General features: G+C 37.1%; 1 protein-coding gene across 1 annotated transcript in view; it reads right to left on the reverse strand.

Annotated features, from left to right (window-relative positions):
• The window catches only part of LOC138712343 (solute carrier family 25 member 16-like), a 92,891-nt gene that overhangs the window by 33,200 nt on the left and 44,125 nt on the right, over positions 1–15,566 (reverse strand). Inside the window, exon 2 of the mRNA XM_069843996.1 lies at positions 4,358–4,450. Within this exon, the coding sequence (XP_069700097.1) occupies positions 4,358–4,450 (93 nt within the window). The remainder of the gene's footprint in view (positions 1–4,357; positions 4,451–15,566) is intronic.

The raw sequence follows: 15,566 nt of genomic DNA on the forward strand, positions 1-15,566 counted from the left end.
TAAACAAACCATATAAACTTTGGCTATCTGCCCGACAACTGAACAACACACCATTAAAGAACTGGCGATATTTATGTAATACCGTAATTTAATGCTGTTTTCGACTTCTACAGCTATTCAGAGGTAAATTCTTCGATGATGAAGAGAAGATGGATACGAAAAAAGATTAAGAATGCGGCTAAAGATAAAATAAAGACGATGAAGAAGAGGACGAGACAACGGTGAAGAAGGTGAGACAAAAGACGACGAGGCCAATGAAATGGAGGGGGGGGGGTGAGAAGACAAATGAAGTGACGGAGGGGGCGAGACAACAAGACGACGACTTCCACAAAGAGCGCGTGGCAAAAGAAGACTAAAAGGTCAAGACAAAAGACGATGACGATGAGAGAAAAAAGGGGACGACGAAGAGGTCGAGGCACAAGACAACGTTAAAGAGGACGAGACACAAGACGACGATAAAAGACAACGACGAAGAGGACGAGTCAAAAGACGACGACGAAGAGGACGAGGCAAAAGAAACAAAAAGGACGATAAAAGACGACGAAGAGGATGAGGCAAAAGACGACGAAGAGTACGATAAAGGACGAAGACGAGGCAAAATATGATGATAAAGAGGACGAGGCAAAAGATGACGACGAAGAGGACAATAAAAGACAACGAAGAGGATGAGACAAAAGATGATGACGAAGAGGACAATAAAAGACAACGAAGAGGATGAGCAAAAGACGACGAAGAGGACGAGACAAAAGATGACGACGAAGAGAACGATAAAAGACGACGAAGAGGACGATAAAAGACGATGAAGAGGACGAGACAAAAGATGACGACGAAGAGGACGATAAAAGACGACGACGAAGAGGACGATAAAAGACGACGACGAAGAGGACGATAAAAGACGACGACGAAGACGATAAAAGACGACGAAGAGGACAAGGCAAAAGATGACGACGAAGAGGACGATAAAAGACGACGAAGAGGGTGAGCAAAAGACGACGAAGAGGATGATACAAAAGATGACGACGAAGAGGACGAGGCAAAAGATGACGACAAAGAGGACAATAAAAGACAACGAAGAGGATGAGCAAAAGACGACGAAGAGGACGAGACAAAGATGACGACGAAGAAGACGATAAAAGACGACGAAGAGGACGAGGCAAAAGATGATGACGAAGGGGACGATAAAAGACGACGAAGAGGACGAGGCAAAAGATGACGACGAAGAGGACGATAAAAGACGACGAAGAGGACGAGGCAAAAGATGACGACGAAGAGGACGATAAAAGACGACGAAGAGGACGATGAAAGACGACGAAGAGGACGATAAAAGACGACGAAGAGAACGAGGCAAAAGATGACGAAGAGGACGAGGCAAAAGATGACGACGAAGAGGACGATAAAAGACGACGAAGAGGACGATAAAAGACGACGAAGAGGACGATAAAAGACGACGAAGAGAACGAGGCAAAAGATGACGAAGAGGACGATGAAAGACGACGAAGAGGACGAGGCAAAAGATGACGACGAAGAGGACGATAAAAGACGACGAAGAGGACGATAAAAGACGACGAAGAGAACGAGGCAAAAGATGACGAAGAGGACGATGAAAGACGACGAAGAGGACGAGTCAAAAGATGACGACGAAGAGGACGATAAAAGACGACGAAGAGAACGAGGCAAAAGATGACGAAGAGGACGATGAAAGACGACGAAGAGGACGAGTCAAAAGATGACGACGAAGAGGACGATAAAAGACGACGAAGAGAACGAGGCAAAAGATGACGACGAAGAGGACGAGGCAAAAGATGACGACGAAGAGGACGAGCCAAAAGACGACGACGAAGAGGACGATAAAAGACGACGAAGAGGACGAGGCAAAAGATGACGACGAAGAGGACGATAAAAGACGACGAAGAGGACGAGGCAAAAGATGACGAAGAGGACAAGGCAAAAGATGACGACAAAGAGGACGAGGCAAAAGATGACGAAGAGGACGAGGCAAAAGATGACGAAGAGGACGAGGCAAAATATGACGAAGAGGACGAGGCAAAAGATGACGACGAAGAGGACGATAAAAGACGACGAAGAGGACGATAAAAGACGACGAAGAGGACGATAAAAGACGACGAAGAGGACGAGGCAAAAGATGACGACGAAGAGGACAAGGCAAAAGATGACGACGAGGACAAGGCAAAAGATGACGAAGAGAACGAGGCAAAAGATGACGACGAAGAGGACGATAAAAGACGAGGAAGAGGACGAGGCAAAAGATGACGAAGAGGACAAGGCAAAAGATGACGACGAGGACAAGGCAAAAGATGACGACGAAGAGGACGATAAAAGACGAAGACGAGGCAAAATATGACGAAGAGGAGAAGTAAGAGACAACGACGAAGCCAAGGCAGAAAACGACGATGAAAACGAGGCAAAAGACAAAGAAAGAAATTAGACAAAAGACGACGTCGCCAACAAAGGAAACGAGATAAAAGACCACGTCGCCGACGGAAGGGGCGGTATAGACGACGCCGCCGACGAAAGGGGCGAGACAAAGCGATGATACTCGCGAAGGGGACGAGACAAAAAAGATGACGCCGACGAAAGGAACAAGACAAAAGACGACGACTCCGGCAAAGGAGGGGAAGAAAGAGACAGATAAGAGACGATGGTGAAGAAAGAAAGAACAGCGAAAAAGAAAAAAAACGGCGAAGGTGAGACAAAGGACAAAGGAGAGAATGTGACGATGACGCCGAGAGAAGAAACAGAAGATGAAGACGGACCAGATGGCTATGGAGAGATACTTTCGAAGTAGAACAAAAATAAAATAAGGCTGAAGAAGACACAAGTTCTGACGACGAGGAAGACAAGTTTGTTCTTTCTGACTTGTGTTACAAATATTTACAGCTCCATTACCACGGCATGACGCAAGAACTGAGATAGGATCGTTCATAAGCGGTGAAATCAACTTACCTACGTCAGTGGAGACTTCAAGGAAACCTTCCTCCGGCAATTACTTAAAACAACCGTCGTTTATTCAAAGACACAACATTCCTAACTACAAACGTGTATGGAACTGTAATTCGTAATACAGCATGACTCAAGAAATACGATGTGCTCTTAGGAACTTCATTTCAGAGACAAACTATACTGCACTGTTACAATACCATTTACTGCTTCTACTGACAGTCTGTTCCTTTCATCTGACCAATGGGTAATGATTAGTGAAAATACTCTTTTAACATTGGCATTATGTGCAATTATTGGAAAAAAAAAAAAAAAAGAATTGGCATATACATACAGCAAAGTTTGGAAACACTTAACATTCATAACCTGCTCAAAAATTGTACTTCATTGAAAATCTATTGTTTCCTAGAAAAATGGTTCATCTTGCTTCAAAATAAATTCTTTTATCGCACAGAATTCATAAAATGCATATTTTTCATATAACGACATAAACACATACTTTTGACTCATATTTTATCTTATATAGGCCCTACTGTGTTTCAATATTTGGTATATTATGTTGTTGAAAGGTAGAAAGCCGGACATTTTGGCTTTATCGTAAAAGGCTGGCTGGACCCTCACAAAATACTAAAAAACCAGGACAAGTCCGGCGAAATCCGGACATCTGGTCACCCTACACTTTATCAAAATGAAGGAAATATCCCGCACATGAATAACTGTTAAAAAAAACGTGTAATGTTAATCTACTATAAATTATCAATGACGGAAACCCCTAGCAGTCCACTCCTGTGGAGTAACGATTATCTTGTCTGACCGTGAAACGAGCAAGTCCGGGTTCAAACCTGGTTGGGACAAATTATCTGTTTAGTTTTTTTTCCGGGGTTTCCCCTCAATCCATTAATAGCAAATGCTGGGCAACTTTCGGCACTGGACCGTTGACTCATTTCGCTGGCATTACCACCTTAATACCATTCAGACGCTAGGTAACCATAGATGTTGATAAAGCGTCGTAAAATAACCCACTAAAAACTCTAGTATGGAAAACTGTATTCAAGCAGTTACTATTACACACTAATCGACGTCATCTTTTGCCACAGTGAAGAAAAATCCCTGCACATGGAAAACTATCTTAGGGTATAATTTCTTATGCTTGTAGGTTAATCGAAGCTACCTCATCATAGCGTAAGGAACAATTTGCATCTGGAAAAACTCTCTAAAGATATGATTACATACTTTGTATTGAATACTGTTTTCAGGTATAATTACACGCTAATCGGATTATAATATTATAATTAATAATCTTCCAAGAAATTACGGATTTCACTCTGTATTGAGAGCAACGTGTTACTAGGTCGAAGAACAGAATAACATGCTTTCGATTCTAAAAAGTGTAACTTACCTAAATGTTTGTAGTGCTTATTATGAGCTTGTAGTAAAATCTTTATTCTGTCTAACGGTGCTACAGCTGTCTTGGAGCACATCCCAGCAACCCCTGGAAAACAAAACATAATTTACACGTATTACTACTGTTAATAACAAATTCTTTACTTAAAATGTAGGACTTTCTCGTTATACAAACTATAGAAAAAAATACTGTTATGACAATAGCATTCAAGTGGCCGCCTAAATAGTTTCGCTGGCACTGATATGCTGACTACGGACCCGAGTTCAAATCCGAGTGATAGCATAGTCGTATTTGGGTCAGTCCATTGTTACGGGTGTGACAAATATTAGGTATATTGTCTAAAAGAGTTAAGATGTCAATTTCTTATCTTACAGCAGTTGGAAAAGCTATGGTACCTCTATTACTTAACTAGCTGTTGATCCATAATTATTAAATTCATGTTTTTGTCTAAGAAAAGGGGGAGGGGGAAGACTAAATGTTACGGGTGCGACAACATTTTCCATTGGCATTGCGCATTCACGCAGTTCATTCAGTATCTCTACTAATTGGTAAGTTCTGAAAGAGTAGGACTTTTTTCTGCAAGACTTTTAGAACAAGATTACCCTTTTTAAATTTGGTTTTGCGTTTGATAAAGGACATACAGAGGAGCTTTCTCCATAGCCTAGATATATTATTTTTTTTCCATCATGGAAATATCAATCGCTTAACAAAGTTTAACTGTTCTGTTTATGGTCACATGTAGATTTTAATTTTAAAATGCTATTCATCAATCGCTTAACAAAGTTTAACTGTTCTGTTTATGGTTACATGTAGATTTTAATTTTAAAATGCTATTCATCCATGTCTCCTGAACTATGTTGCGTATTTTAAAATACAGAATAGTACATTATGCAACGAGCCTATAATGATAGTAATTAAGACGCGAGTATGTTTGTTTATGAAACAAGTGCAAGCGAGAAGAGTGGAAGTGACCTTGTGCATAGCTCATAAATTGTGAGATGTGCGCAGACGCGAAAGTATTGATTTTTTCCGAGGAACAATAATGTCATTGACGTTGATATAATCTAGAGAATAACATGAACTAATTTTGATATAACCTGGAAATTGATTTAGAATTGAAAAACGAGATGACAAATTGAATTTATTTAAATATTATTTACAATTAACGCTAATTATTATAGTAACAGAACATAACCTTCTGCGACAGTATTGGATTTCCAGCCTCCGTGACGTTTCCCTCGTTCTCTTTCGATTGCATATCCGAGAATAATCGAAAACCTGAACTTTAATGAATAGGTGTACTTTAATGACATGCATTAAAGGACTGCTACCAGGTGTATAATTACTACATTTCGGCATGGTCGAGCATAAATATACTTTTTATAGAAAATATTTTTTAGATACAAGACCAGTTGCCATGGAATGATCCATTTGTTGGAAGAAAAAAGAAACCAAGGTTCCTGAGGGTTTCCGTTTCCCTCCATCATTCCTGGGGTACTTCCGTTTCCCTCCATCATTCCACCGTCACTTCCCATTTTAATATTCTTATAGTATGTTTTTATATAGAAGGAATCGTCCCGCCAATAGTTTTAAACCGGTCGGATTAGCAGGCCAATGACATTTAGGGGTTGCAGGAAGTAGGAGGAAGACACAAGCAGCCCCTAAACGTCATCGGGCTGCTAATCTGACTGGTTTAAAAGTATTGGTGGGACGATTTCTTCTGTGTAAAAAAAAAAATACTATAATCATTTCAATAGCATATACCCAAAATGGTGTAGCTGGATAAATTATATTGTGACCAACGCAGTGTACAGATGGCATTAGTATGAGGAGATGTAGTATGATCTCGGGGGATGAAAGGGCGGACCTTGGAGATGTAGTATGATCTCGGGGGATGAAAGGGCGGACCTTGAGCTTACATGGCTGATCGACAGATAACACTATATAGATAAGTCACGATATCTACAACAAAGCTGCCATTTGTACTGAACTATTTCCACATAAAAGAGTAGTAGAGCACAATATGCTGCGGGATACGGCGCTAGCCTTTGGGTCTCTCCATATAAAGAGAAAAATGTATTCAAGCATCCCTCATACTGGAAAAGTGGTTTCTGGCATTTCGTCTGTGTACAACCTTTTTTTTTTTTGGTGTGTGAAAAAAGACAGGAGAGACACACGTGATGTTCCAAAAGGTATGCATATCTAACAAATTGTTAAACAGGATTTGTTCGAAATGGCTGAAACTTAAAAAAAAATGCCGTTTATATACATTAATACAAAATCATATCCACAATGTTATTTCCAGATCAGCCTCATGAGCTAGTAGTCAGAGCTTCTGACTATAATTCATGAGGGCCTGGGTTCGATCCCTGTCAGAACACAGGATAGGCTTAGGTTTAAGATCTCTCCTGGCAATTCATAATATCACATCATCATCATCATCATCATCATCATCATCATCATCATCATCATCATCATCGGGGCAGTATAACTCTGTCTTCCAGGTGCCTGAATCTCAGAAGTGGGTTCCAAATAAGCCATTGCCAGGAGAGACCAGAAATGTCGTGGTATTGGATTTAAAAAAATGTTATTTCAATTGTTTCATTTTGGTTGCTTTGGCAACTAATTGGAAATATCAATGCTATTCATCAAACATGTATTCTCGTAAATCTAGTTCCCAAAATAAATGAAAATTTTAAAAAATCTGGAACATTTGGTAATATTTTCTTTTGGATGTGTAAAGCGCTCGAAAGAGAGGCCTTAATAATTATTAGTCCTACTAAAAAGCAAAATGAATTATTTTAATTTCATATTACATAAATAAACCTATATTTTTTTGTAATTGAAATTATGTTCTTTTATTTTTATGTATATCTTACCATAAAAAAAATTTAAAATTACATTCATATCCGTTATCTGCCAGTCAATTCCTCAATGCAGGAATGAAGATGAAATAGGCCTATATATCAGTTATCGGAAAATAACGATATTCTACTTGGAAAAGAATGAAGTTATTTTATAAGTGCCTGAATGGAACGAATACACGAACGAACATTTGGTGATTCGACTATACTATACTGAGAAAATGGATGACACCGTATCCGATGGTAGTGGTGGCGGCGGCGGCAGAGGCGAAATTAACTCGAGGACCAATCATCGAAAGTTGCTCTTAACCAGCATTTACTCCAAAGTTGAGGAAAAGAAACTCAACCATGTAAATTGTCTCAATCAAGATGCGATCCCGATCCACGAGGTTCGCAGTCAGGCACGCTGACCACTGCTCCAAGCGGTGGACAAAGTAACACAAATTGGCAATTTAATTTAAATTGAACCTAACAATTTATGCAAATTAGGGAAGCTACTTTAAAACGGGATGATGACACGGTTATAATACTAATGCACCGATCTTCGTTCTCGGTGTTCCAATGGTCAACGGAACCAAAGTTCGCGCCTTCAAACCCGGTTAAGGGCAGCATATGTTTAAAGGATAGCATAGATTGATTCAGAAAGCAAAACTTGAGGGCTCATTTAGTAGCTTCATGGTTCAAAAGGAACCATAACCCTAGCAAAATTGCCTGTACGTCGCCTCAAAAAGTACTCTCTGATAGAAGTATCGATGCAGTCTCTGTGTAGGGCTACTAAGGATTTGCTAATCAATTATGATTGATTTGACAAAAAAATCAATGCATACTTTAAGCAAATCTTACTTACTTACAAATGGCTTTTAAGGAACCCGCAGGTTCATTGCCGCCCTCACATAATCCCGCCATCGGTCCCTATCCTGTGGAAGATTAATCCAGTCTCTATCATCATATCCCACCTCCCTCATATCCATTTTAATATTATCCTCCCATCTACGTCTCGGCCTCCCCAAAGTTCTTTTTCCCTCCGGTCTCCCAACTAACATTCTATATGCATTTCTGGATTCGCCCATACGTGCTACATGCCCTGTTCATCTCAAACGTCTGGATTTAATGTTCCTAATTATTCCAGGTGAAGAATACAATACGTGCAGTTCTGCGTTGTGTAACTTTCTCCATTCTCTTGTAACTTCATCCCTCTTAGCCCCAAATATTTTCCTAAGAACCTTATTCTCAAATACCCTTAACCTATGTTCCTCTATCAAAGTGAGAGTCCAAGTTTCACAACCATACAGAACAACCGGTAATATAACTGTTTTATAAATTCTAACTTTAAGATTTTTTGACAGCAGACTAGATGACAAAAACTTCTCAACCGAATAATTACAGGCATTTCCCATATTTATTCTGCGTTTAATTTCCTCCCGAGTGGCATTTATATTTGTTACTGTTGCTCCAAGATATTTGAATTTTGCAACCTCTTTGAAGGATAAATCTCTAATTTTTATGTTTCCATTTCATACAATATTCTGGTCACGAGACATAATCATATTCTTTGTCTTTTCGGGATTTACTTCCAAACCTATTTCACTATTTGCTTCAGGTCAGAAAGCATGGGTAGACATAACGGCTCGGTTAGAAAAGCCAACGTACTATGGTAGGAACGATCATGATTTTAAAATCAAATGTAGGAAACAGAAAACGGATGTAGGTAAATTCTCATTTTTAAATAGAACTATAAATGATTGGAATGACCTACCTGCAGCGGTCTTTGAGGGCTGTCCTTCCTTAAGGAGATTCAAGAATAATTTAAAGAGTTGTGTATAAAGTGAAAATTAAAATTAAGGTGACATTCAACATTTAATTTTTTAAGGTGACATGTATTTATCTAGCCTGACGAGTTTACTTCCTTGGTTTGAATTGTAAATTATTTAAAAATAGCGTGTAAGAGGGCCTTAGACTAGAAATGTTTAGTTTAAATGTAGTTCTGTTTATAAGTATGCATAAGAATGCAATTATTTGACTTATTTGAACTGTTGTATCAGTGAAGCGAGGTGAGTCAGTGAAGTTATGGTTTTACAGTGCAGTGAACAGTTCCGATCAGTGATAATTTATAGCGTCAATGAAATGTGTTCTATAGTGTCAGTGAAATGTGTTACAGAGTGTCGGTGAAATGTGTGCTAAAGTGTCAGTGAAATGCGTCATAGTGCCACTACAGGGAATGAGATGAGAGTAAAGTGAAAGACTATTGAAACTTATGTAGGACCTATACATAATTATGTAGGTTGTGTTGTAAAATTAGGTGTTTTATTTTAGGTTTTATTATTATTGTGTTAAATTGTATTGTGTATTCTTATTGTATTGTGTATAAAATTGTATATGTGTTGTAAATTTTATTATGTATTGTAAATTTTATTGTGTATTGCTTATCATTTTAACTGTGTATTGTTAATATTGTATATACCACTGCCACCGGGTGCTTGCCCACTTGCAGTGTAAATAAATACATACATAGAAGTAAAATTTCCATGTTTTCCCTAATAGTTTGTGGATTTTCTCCTAACATATTCACGTCATCCGCATAAACAAGAAGCTGATGTAACCCGTTCAATTCCAAACCCTGTCTGTACTTTAAGGATATCACATTGAAAAATCAAATTCCTTCACAGGTGACATTTGAAATTATTCTTCTTTTATTACAAGATAGAAAACAAAACGTTGCGTTTTTTTTCTATCCCGTAATAAAATACAAAATAAAAGCCACCAATGAACTGATATGGAGACTGGATATTGTATGGTTAATGTAAGCAAGTCTACATCATCGGTCTGTCACGCAGTTGGTTCGGGTTCGAGCCTCAATTAGGCCTGAGATTTTTAATTGCAAAATTCATACTGACACTTGTGGCGGGTAAGATCGAAGTTGGAGTCCACCTCGAGGTACTCCCGTTTCCCCATGGTAGGCATAAACATATTTCATCCCATGTCCATTCCATCATAATTTCATAGCATTTTTCAGTGCAGCCGTCTGATCTAAGGATGAGCACAGTTGTCTGCTCAAAAAGCTGGATACTCAACGAATCTTAGCGTAATCAGCTTGTGTTGTATGGGAATGCATCTAGCTGGGGGTTAGTATTAAATAACTACAACGTCGTAGTGCTCGGTCATAATTATCTCCCCAATAATATACCAAAACCAATAAAGTAAGCAATGATTTTGGTTCAATGTATCAGAATTGAATAGCCATATAATTTACGTCTTACTCTTTTATAGTGCATTTCCGAGTCGCGAGCCAACCCCTTAATACACAAGCAGGATGGAGGGGTAAGGCATGATCCCCCCCCCTCAACAATCACTTGTTCATTCAAAGTTAAGGAGTTTGGGTGTCCTCCCCACTCCTACTTTCCCGTTTGCTGTGTATTCCGGGCTGTATTCTGTATGATGTAATCTTTGCCGATCATTGATGTATAAGAATTCCAGTCTCGATTTAGCCTGTAGAGTTCTCTGAAGGATAAAACAAGAAATAAATAGAAAAAAAATGGAACAATCTTTAAAAAAAAGTCGCTGAATATAAGAAATCTAATAAGGATATGGCTAGAGCCAGGATTTTATGTCGTATACATATATATCCTAAAATAATGCACGTATGACCTAACGAGTCTCTCCACAAAAGCCATAAAAATATAATTCCCTTGAAATGGATTAATTGCTGTGTTTTTGTTAAAAATCACTACCAAGTGAACCGACTCCTACATATTAAATATGACGTTATGAACACAATTCGTTCAATATTTAAGGAGAAATAGCACAATACGTAGGCGCACAGAAAGCCGAAGCAACTTCAGTTATAGAAGGTGTAAAAATTGTGTATTTTCGCGACAATACGCAAATTACTTTTTTTTTGTAGACAAAACTGATATGAAACGTTCGGTAATCAGGTCAAGAGTGTTAGAAACTACGTCCGAGCGCAAACTTATTATCTCCAGTTCACCTGCGCCGTGACTTGATATTCTACTTCAGCGCACAATTTATCAAAAATGAAATACAATTTTTACTTCTGGGATTGTAAATAACGATTCTTGCATACAATCCACAAAACGAAAGTTAATCTTCTTAGAATTAGGGCGATATAGTAATTGATAATACAATTTTAGAGCAAGTGAATAGTTTTAAATATTTAGGTTTTAACTTATCCTACATTAAAAGTGAAGATATTAATGACAAAATAAATAAATTTAATCTGATGTGTGGCACTATTAAAAGAACCCTTAAAAATACGAGGAAAAAACAAAAATGAAATTTTATAAAGTAATGGCTGTTCCTATATTAATGTATGGATCGGAATGTTGGACGATCACTAAGAGACAAGAACAAGGATTGGAAGCAGTAGAGATGAGATTTCTAAGAAATATAGCAGGATATACTCTACTAGATAAAAAACGAAATGAAGATATAAGAAAAGAATTAAATATTTTCGAACTCACTGATCGAATAGTTAAATACAGGAACGCCTGGAAACAACATATTGATAGAATGCCAGAAGAAAGATTTCCAAAACTGATGTTAAATTATAGACCTTATGGAAAGAGAAATACTGGACGCCCACACAGAAGATGGTCTGAACAATTTTAACAATTCTAGCTTTCATGAAACCGGAACGAGCCTACGGCTTAATCCTTGTATGGTGATGATGATGATGATGATTAGGGTGATTAGAATTAGAAATTCTTATTAGAGTGCAGTTAAGATCATCAGGCCTCTTCTTCCACTTCACCATAAAACAAAATTAGGAACGAATTCATTCGTACAATATAACAAAATTATAACATTCAATGAGATTAGTTATGATCTATGATACATGCTACAGATGCTGGTAATACAAAGCCAGTTAAATGCACTATGAAAGTGGGAATGCCGTAACTTTCGCTACGAACAACTCGACAACTTTTGGACGTCGTAGAATTTTGCTTTCCTATACTTCGTTTCATATAGACCTAATTAACTTCCATCCGAAATTTCATTAAAATTGGTGATTCTAAAAGTGCATTCTTTTCTATGAGATGTCATACTAGCCGATATAAAGGTGCAGCAAATGCTGTAGATCAGCGGTTCCCAACCTGTAGTGCGCGAGCCCCTGGAGGTTCGCGAGTGATTTGAAAGGGGTTGCCACTCTTAGTGACTTTCTACGAACACATGATTATGAACTCTCGTCCGATATCTTAGGAAGTTAAAAAAATATCATCACTGATTGATATTAAAACTGAGGGATATTATCCGATTGAAAATAAAAAGCAATAAATTATGTGAAAAATCTTTTCTTGATGACGAATAATAGTTTACTCTTCGAAAAAGGAGAGCGGCTGTCAGAATTATTAGAATTCCTCTTGATTCGAGCTTAAAAGAAACGTGTTTCATAAAAGATTTCCGTTGCAATTTTGGTTGCATGTACCACCCATATATCCTGATGTTCCCCAAATTACAGTACAACAGTTAATGTTATTTGCATCAGCATACTCGTACTTGTGTGAGAGTACTTATTCTGTTCTGGTCTGCTTGAACAAAATATAGAAGTAAACTTAATGTTCAGGCAGACTTGTAACTACAATTGGGTCAGACTTCGCACAGCAACTTTAACTGACCCATTGTTAACCTTGTGCTAAGTCTAAACACTAGTTTAATTTTTCACAGCAAAGACATCAACTATCATATTGATAACAGTCTTTGGTAAGTCTACAAACTGGTTTCAAATCTTACAGCAAGGACATGACACGCATAACATAAAATAACTGTATTTATATCTTCAGATGATATTCAGAAGTCAAAACTGAAATTAAATAGCTCTGTAAATTTATTAAGGCTGTGTAATTCACTACATTATGCAAATGTTCAATGAGTAGAACATGATTACCAGCCTAAATAATAATAATAATAATAATAATAATAATAATAATAATAATAATAATAATAATAATAATAATAATAATAATAATAATAATTGTGGGTCCGGCAAAATGATATATAACAGTGTGAACCGTAAGTAATATAATTGGTTTCAGATAGTTGTTCTTTGACATATTCCAAACAAAAAAGTTTAATACGATTTGCTCATTTTTGCTTCCTTTTCGAGATAAAAATTGTTTTATATGAAACATTTCATAGCGTGTTTTGTGAAAGTAATTTAATTCTCAATATGCTGTCAATTTAAGAGAGCAGTGTATTATAATAATACATGATAGAAAGTATTTTAATTTTGTCCTTTAACCTCCTGAGTCCTGAGAGTGTAGTATACTATACTATACTTCATATATAATTATGATATAAGATATGTGCAGATACCCGAAGTATAGTATAATATACCTGCATTTGTGCCCTAACTGTAACCTGCAGAATTTTTTCAGCATTTTTCATGTCAGTGACTTTTTTAATTAAATTAAAAATGAAACAACAAATGTCTCAGGACTCAGGAAGTTAAATGTGCAGAAATTTGATCAGAACAAATGTAACATTATAAAATTCATTTTCAGAACGAAAAGTTATATTTTTTTAGGATCAAATTTCTACATATTTAAAGGACAAAACTAAAATTCTTTCAATCATTTATTATCATAATACACCGCTCTCTTAAATTTACTGAGCATATTGGGAATTAAATAAATGGCTTTCCCAAAACACACTATGGAATGTTTCGTATAAAACAATTTTTATCTCGAAAAGGAAGCAGAAACGAGCAAAACTGTATGAAACGTTTTTGTTTGAAATATTTCAAAGAATAGTCTCCTGAAATTAATGATGTAAGGTACGGTTTACCCTATATAAGCTTCAAGGGGTTCGTGAAAATCACCCTGTATAAGCTTCAAGCGGTCCGTGAAAATCAAAAGGTTTTCAATCACTGCTGCAGATAATTATTACTATGAACTAAAATTGTCAGAGACATAGATCTATAGTGTTTCATTTCGGGGCAATTCCTGAAATTAATGATATTAGTTACAGTTTACACTGTATAAGCTTCAAGGAATTCGTGAAAATCACCCTGTATAAGCTTCAAAGGGTCCGTGAAAATCAAAAGGTTTTCAATCACTGCTGTAAATAATTATAACTATGAACTAAAATTGTCAGAGATATAGATCTATAGTGTTTCATTTCGGGGCAATATTTCTTGTGTAATATTTTCAATAAAAAAAGTTGATAATCGGTTTGTGCAGATTTCATTTTTAAATGAAGAAATCGTATTTTATATCTGTAATAAATTCCAGAACACGTGAACTGAGCTGAGTAGACTTCACAAAGATGGGAAGACAACGACGCACTGTCAATTTTCCGGTATCAGAGAGAGATTTTTTCAATATCAATTTTTTTCTCTATATTCCACATACTGAGAAAACATAAATCATTAACAACAAGAAATTTGTAGGCTATTACAAAATCTGCACCCATATTAATTGTTTGGACATAGTCCATTAACAGCGGTTAAGAACATTATGTAACACAGGCCAATGTCCTAAGGTTAGCACGTGGCTCTCTTTATCAGGGGTACACAAATTTCCTTTGAGATTCATTGAGGAGACAACCTGTGGCAAACAAATCTCTGACTACAGCTAATAAATCTGTCAACAAACCAGCAGAATTTATCCTCATGAATGATCTCTGGCTCTAATTCTACGCGTCCTTGCTCTAGAGCAACTAAATAGCCACAACAAATTCCAATGCTATTAATAAGCAGTCTCTATGTCTGTTCTTTAAAACTATGGGGGTCAATGTCCGAAGGATGCCCATCTGCCTTATTTCTAAACTTAAAGAGAAAGTTCCATATTTGGTTGGTCCTTGAATTCAGGGTGAACATAAGGAAGCATTACAGACTGCTCGTTCCATTATGTACTCGTACTGGAGTAACCAGGGCTTTATTTAATTGTATATGCAATTTGGAATCGGTTATTAAATTCACCGGAAATATAGTAATAGCGTAATGAGAGCAAAAGGGGAAACGAGGGCTACTACCACTAAGGGTAAGTCGAGGAAATTCCTTCTCCCCCCCCCCCCCCACAGGAAAGTGAAACTGGAATTACTGAATATTCTGAAAAAATGTCGGAGAATTTGTTTGCTTTGGAAATATTTAACAAGATTTATAAAACAAACACGACATATGACGAAATAAAACATACGATACGATTAACCCAGTTATGTAAACCGGTCAACACTAATTGCGCTCTTTATTAAGTTATTTGTGGGCTAGAGTTAGCGTCACGAACAATTAGTATGGTTCAGACGTCACATGATTTTCAAATCAAATGCGTCTCAAAATAAAAACAACAATGAAATTAGTATGGCTGTATACATCCTATGTTCCA

This window comes from Periplaneta americana, chromosome 13 (assembly GCF_040183065.1).
Source record: "Periplaneta americana isolate PAMFEO1 chromosome 13, P.americana_PAMFEO1_priV1, whole genome shotgun sequence".
NCBI classification, from domain to species: domain Eukaryota; kingdom Metazoa; phylum Arthropoda; class Insecta; order Blattodea; family Blattidae; genus Periplaneta; species Periplaneta americana.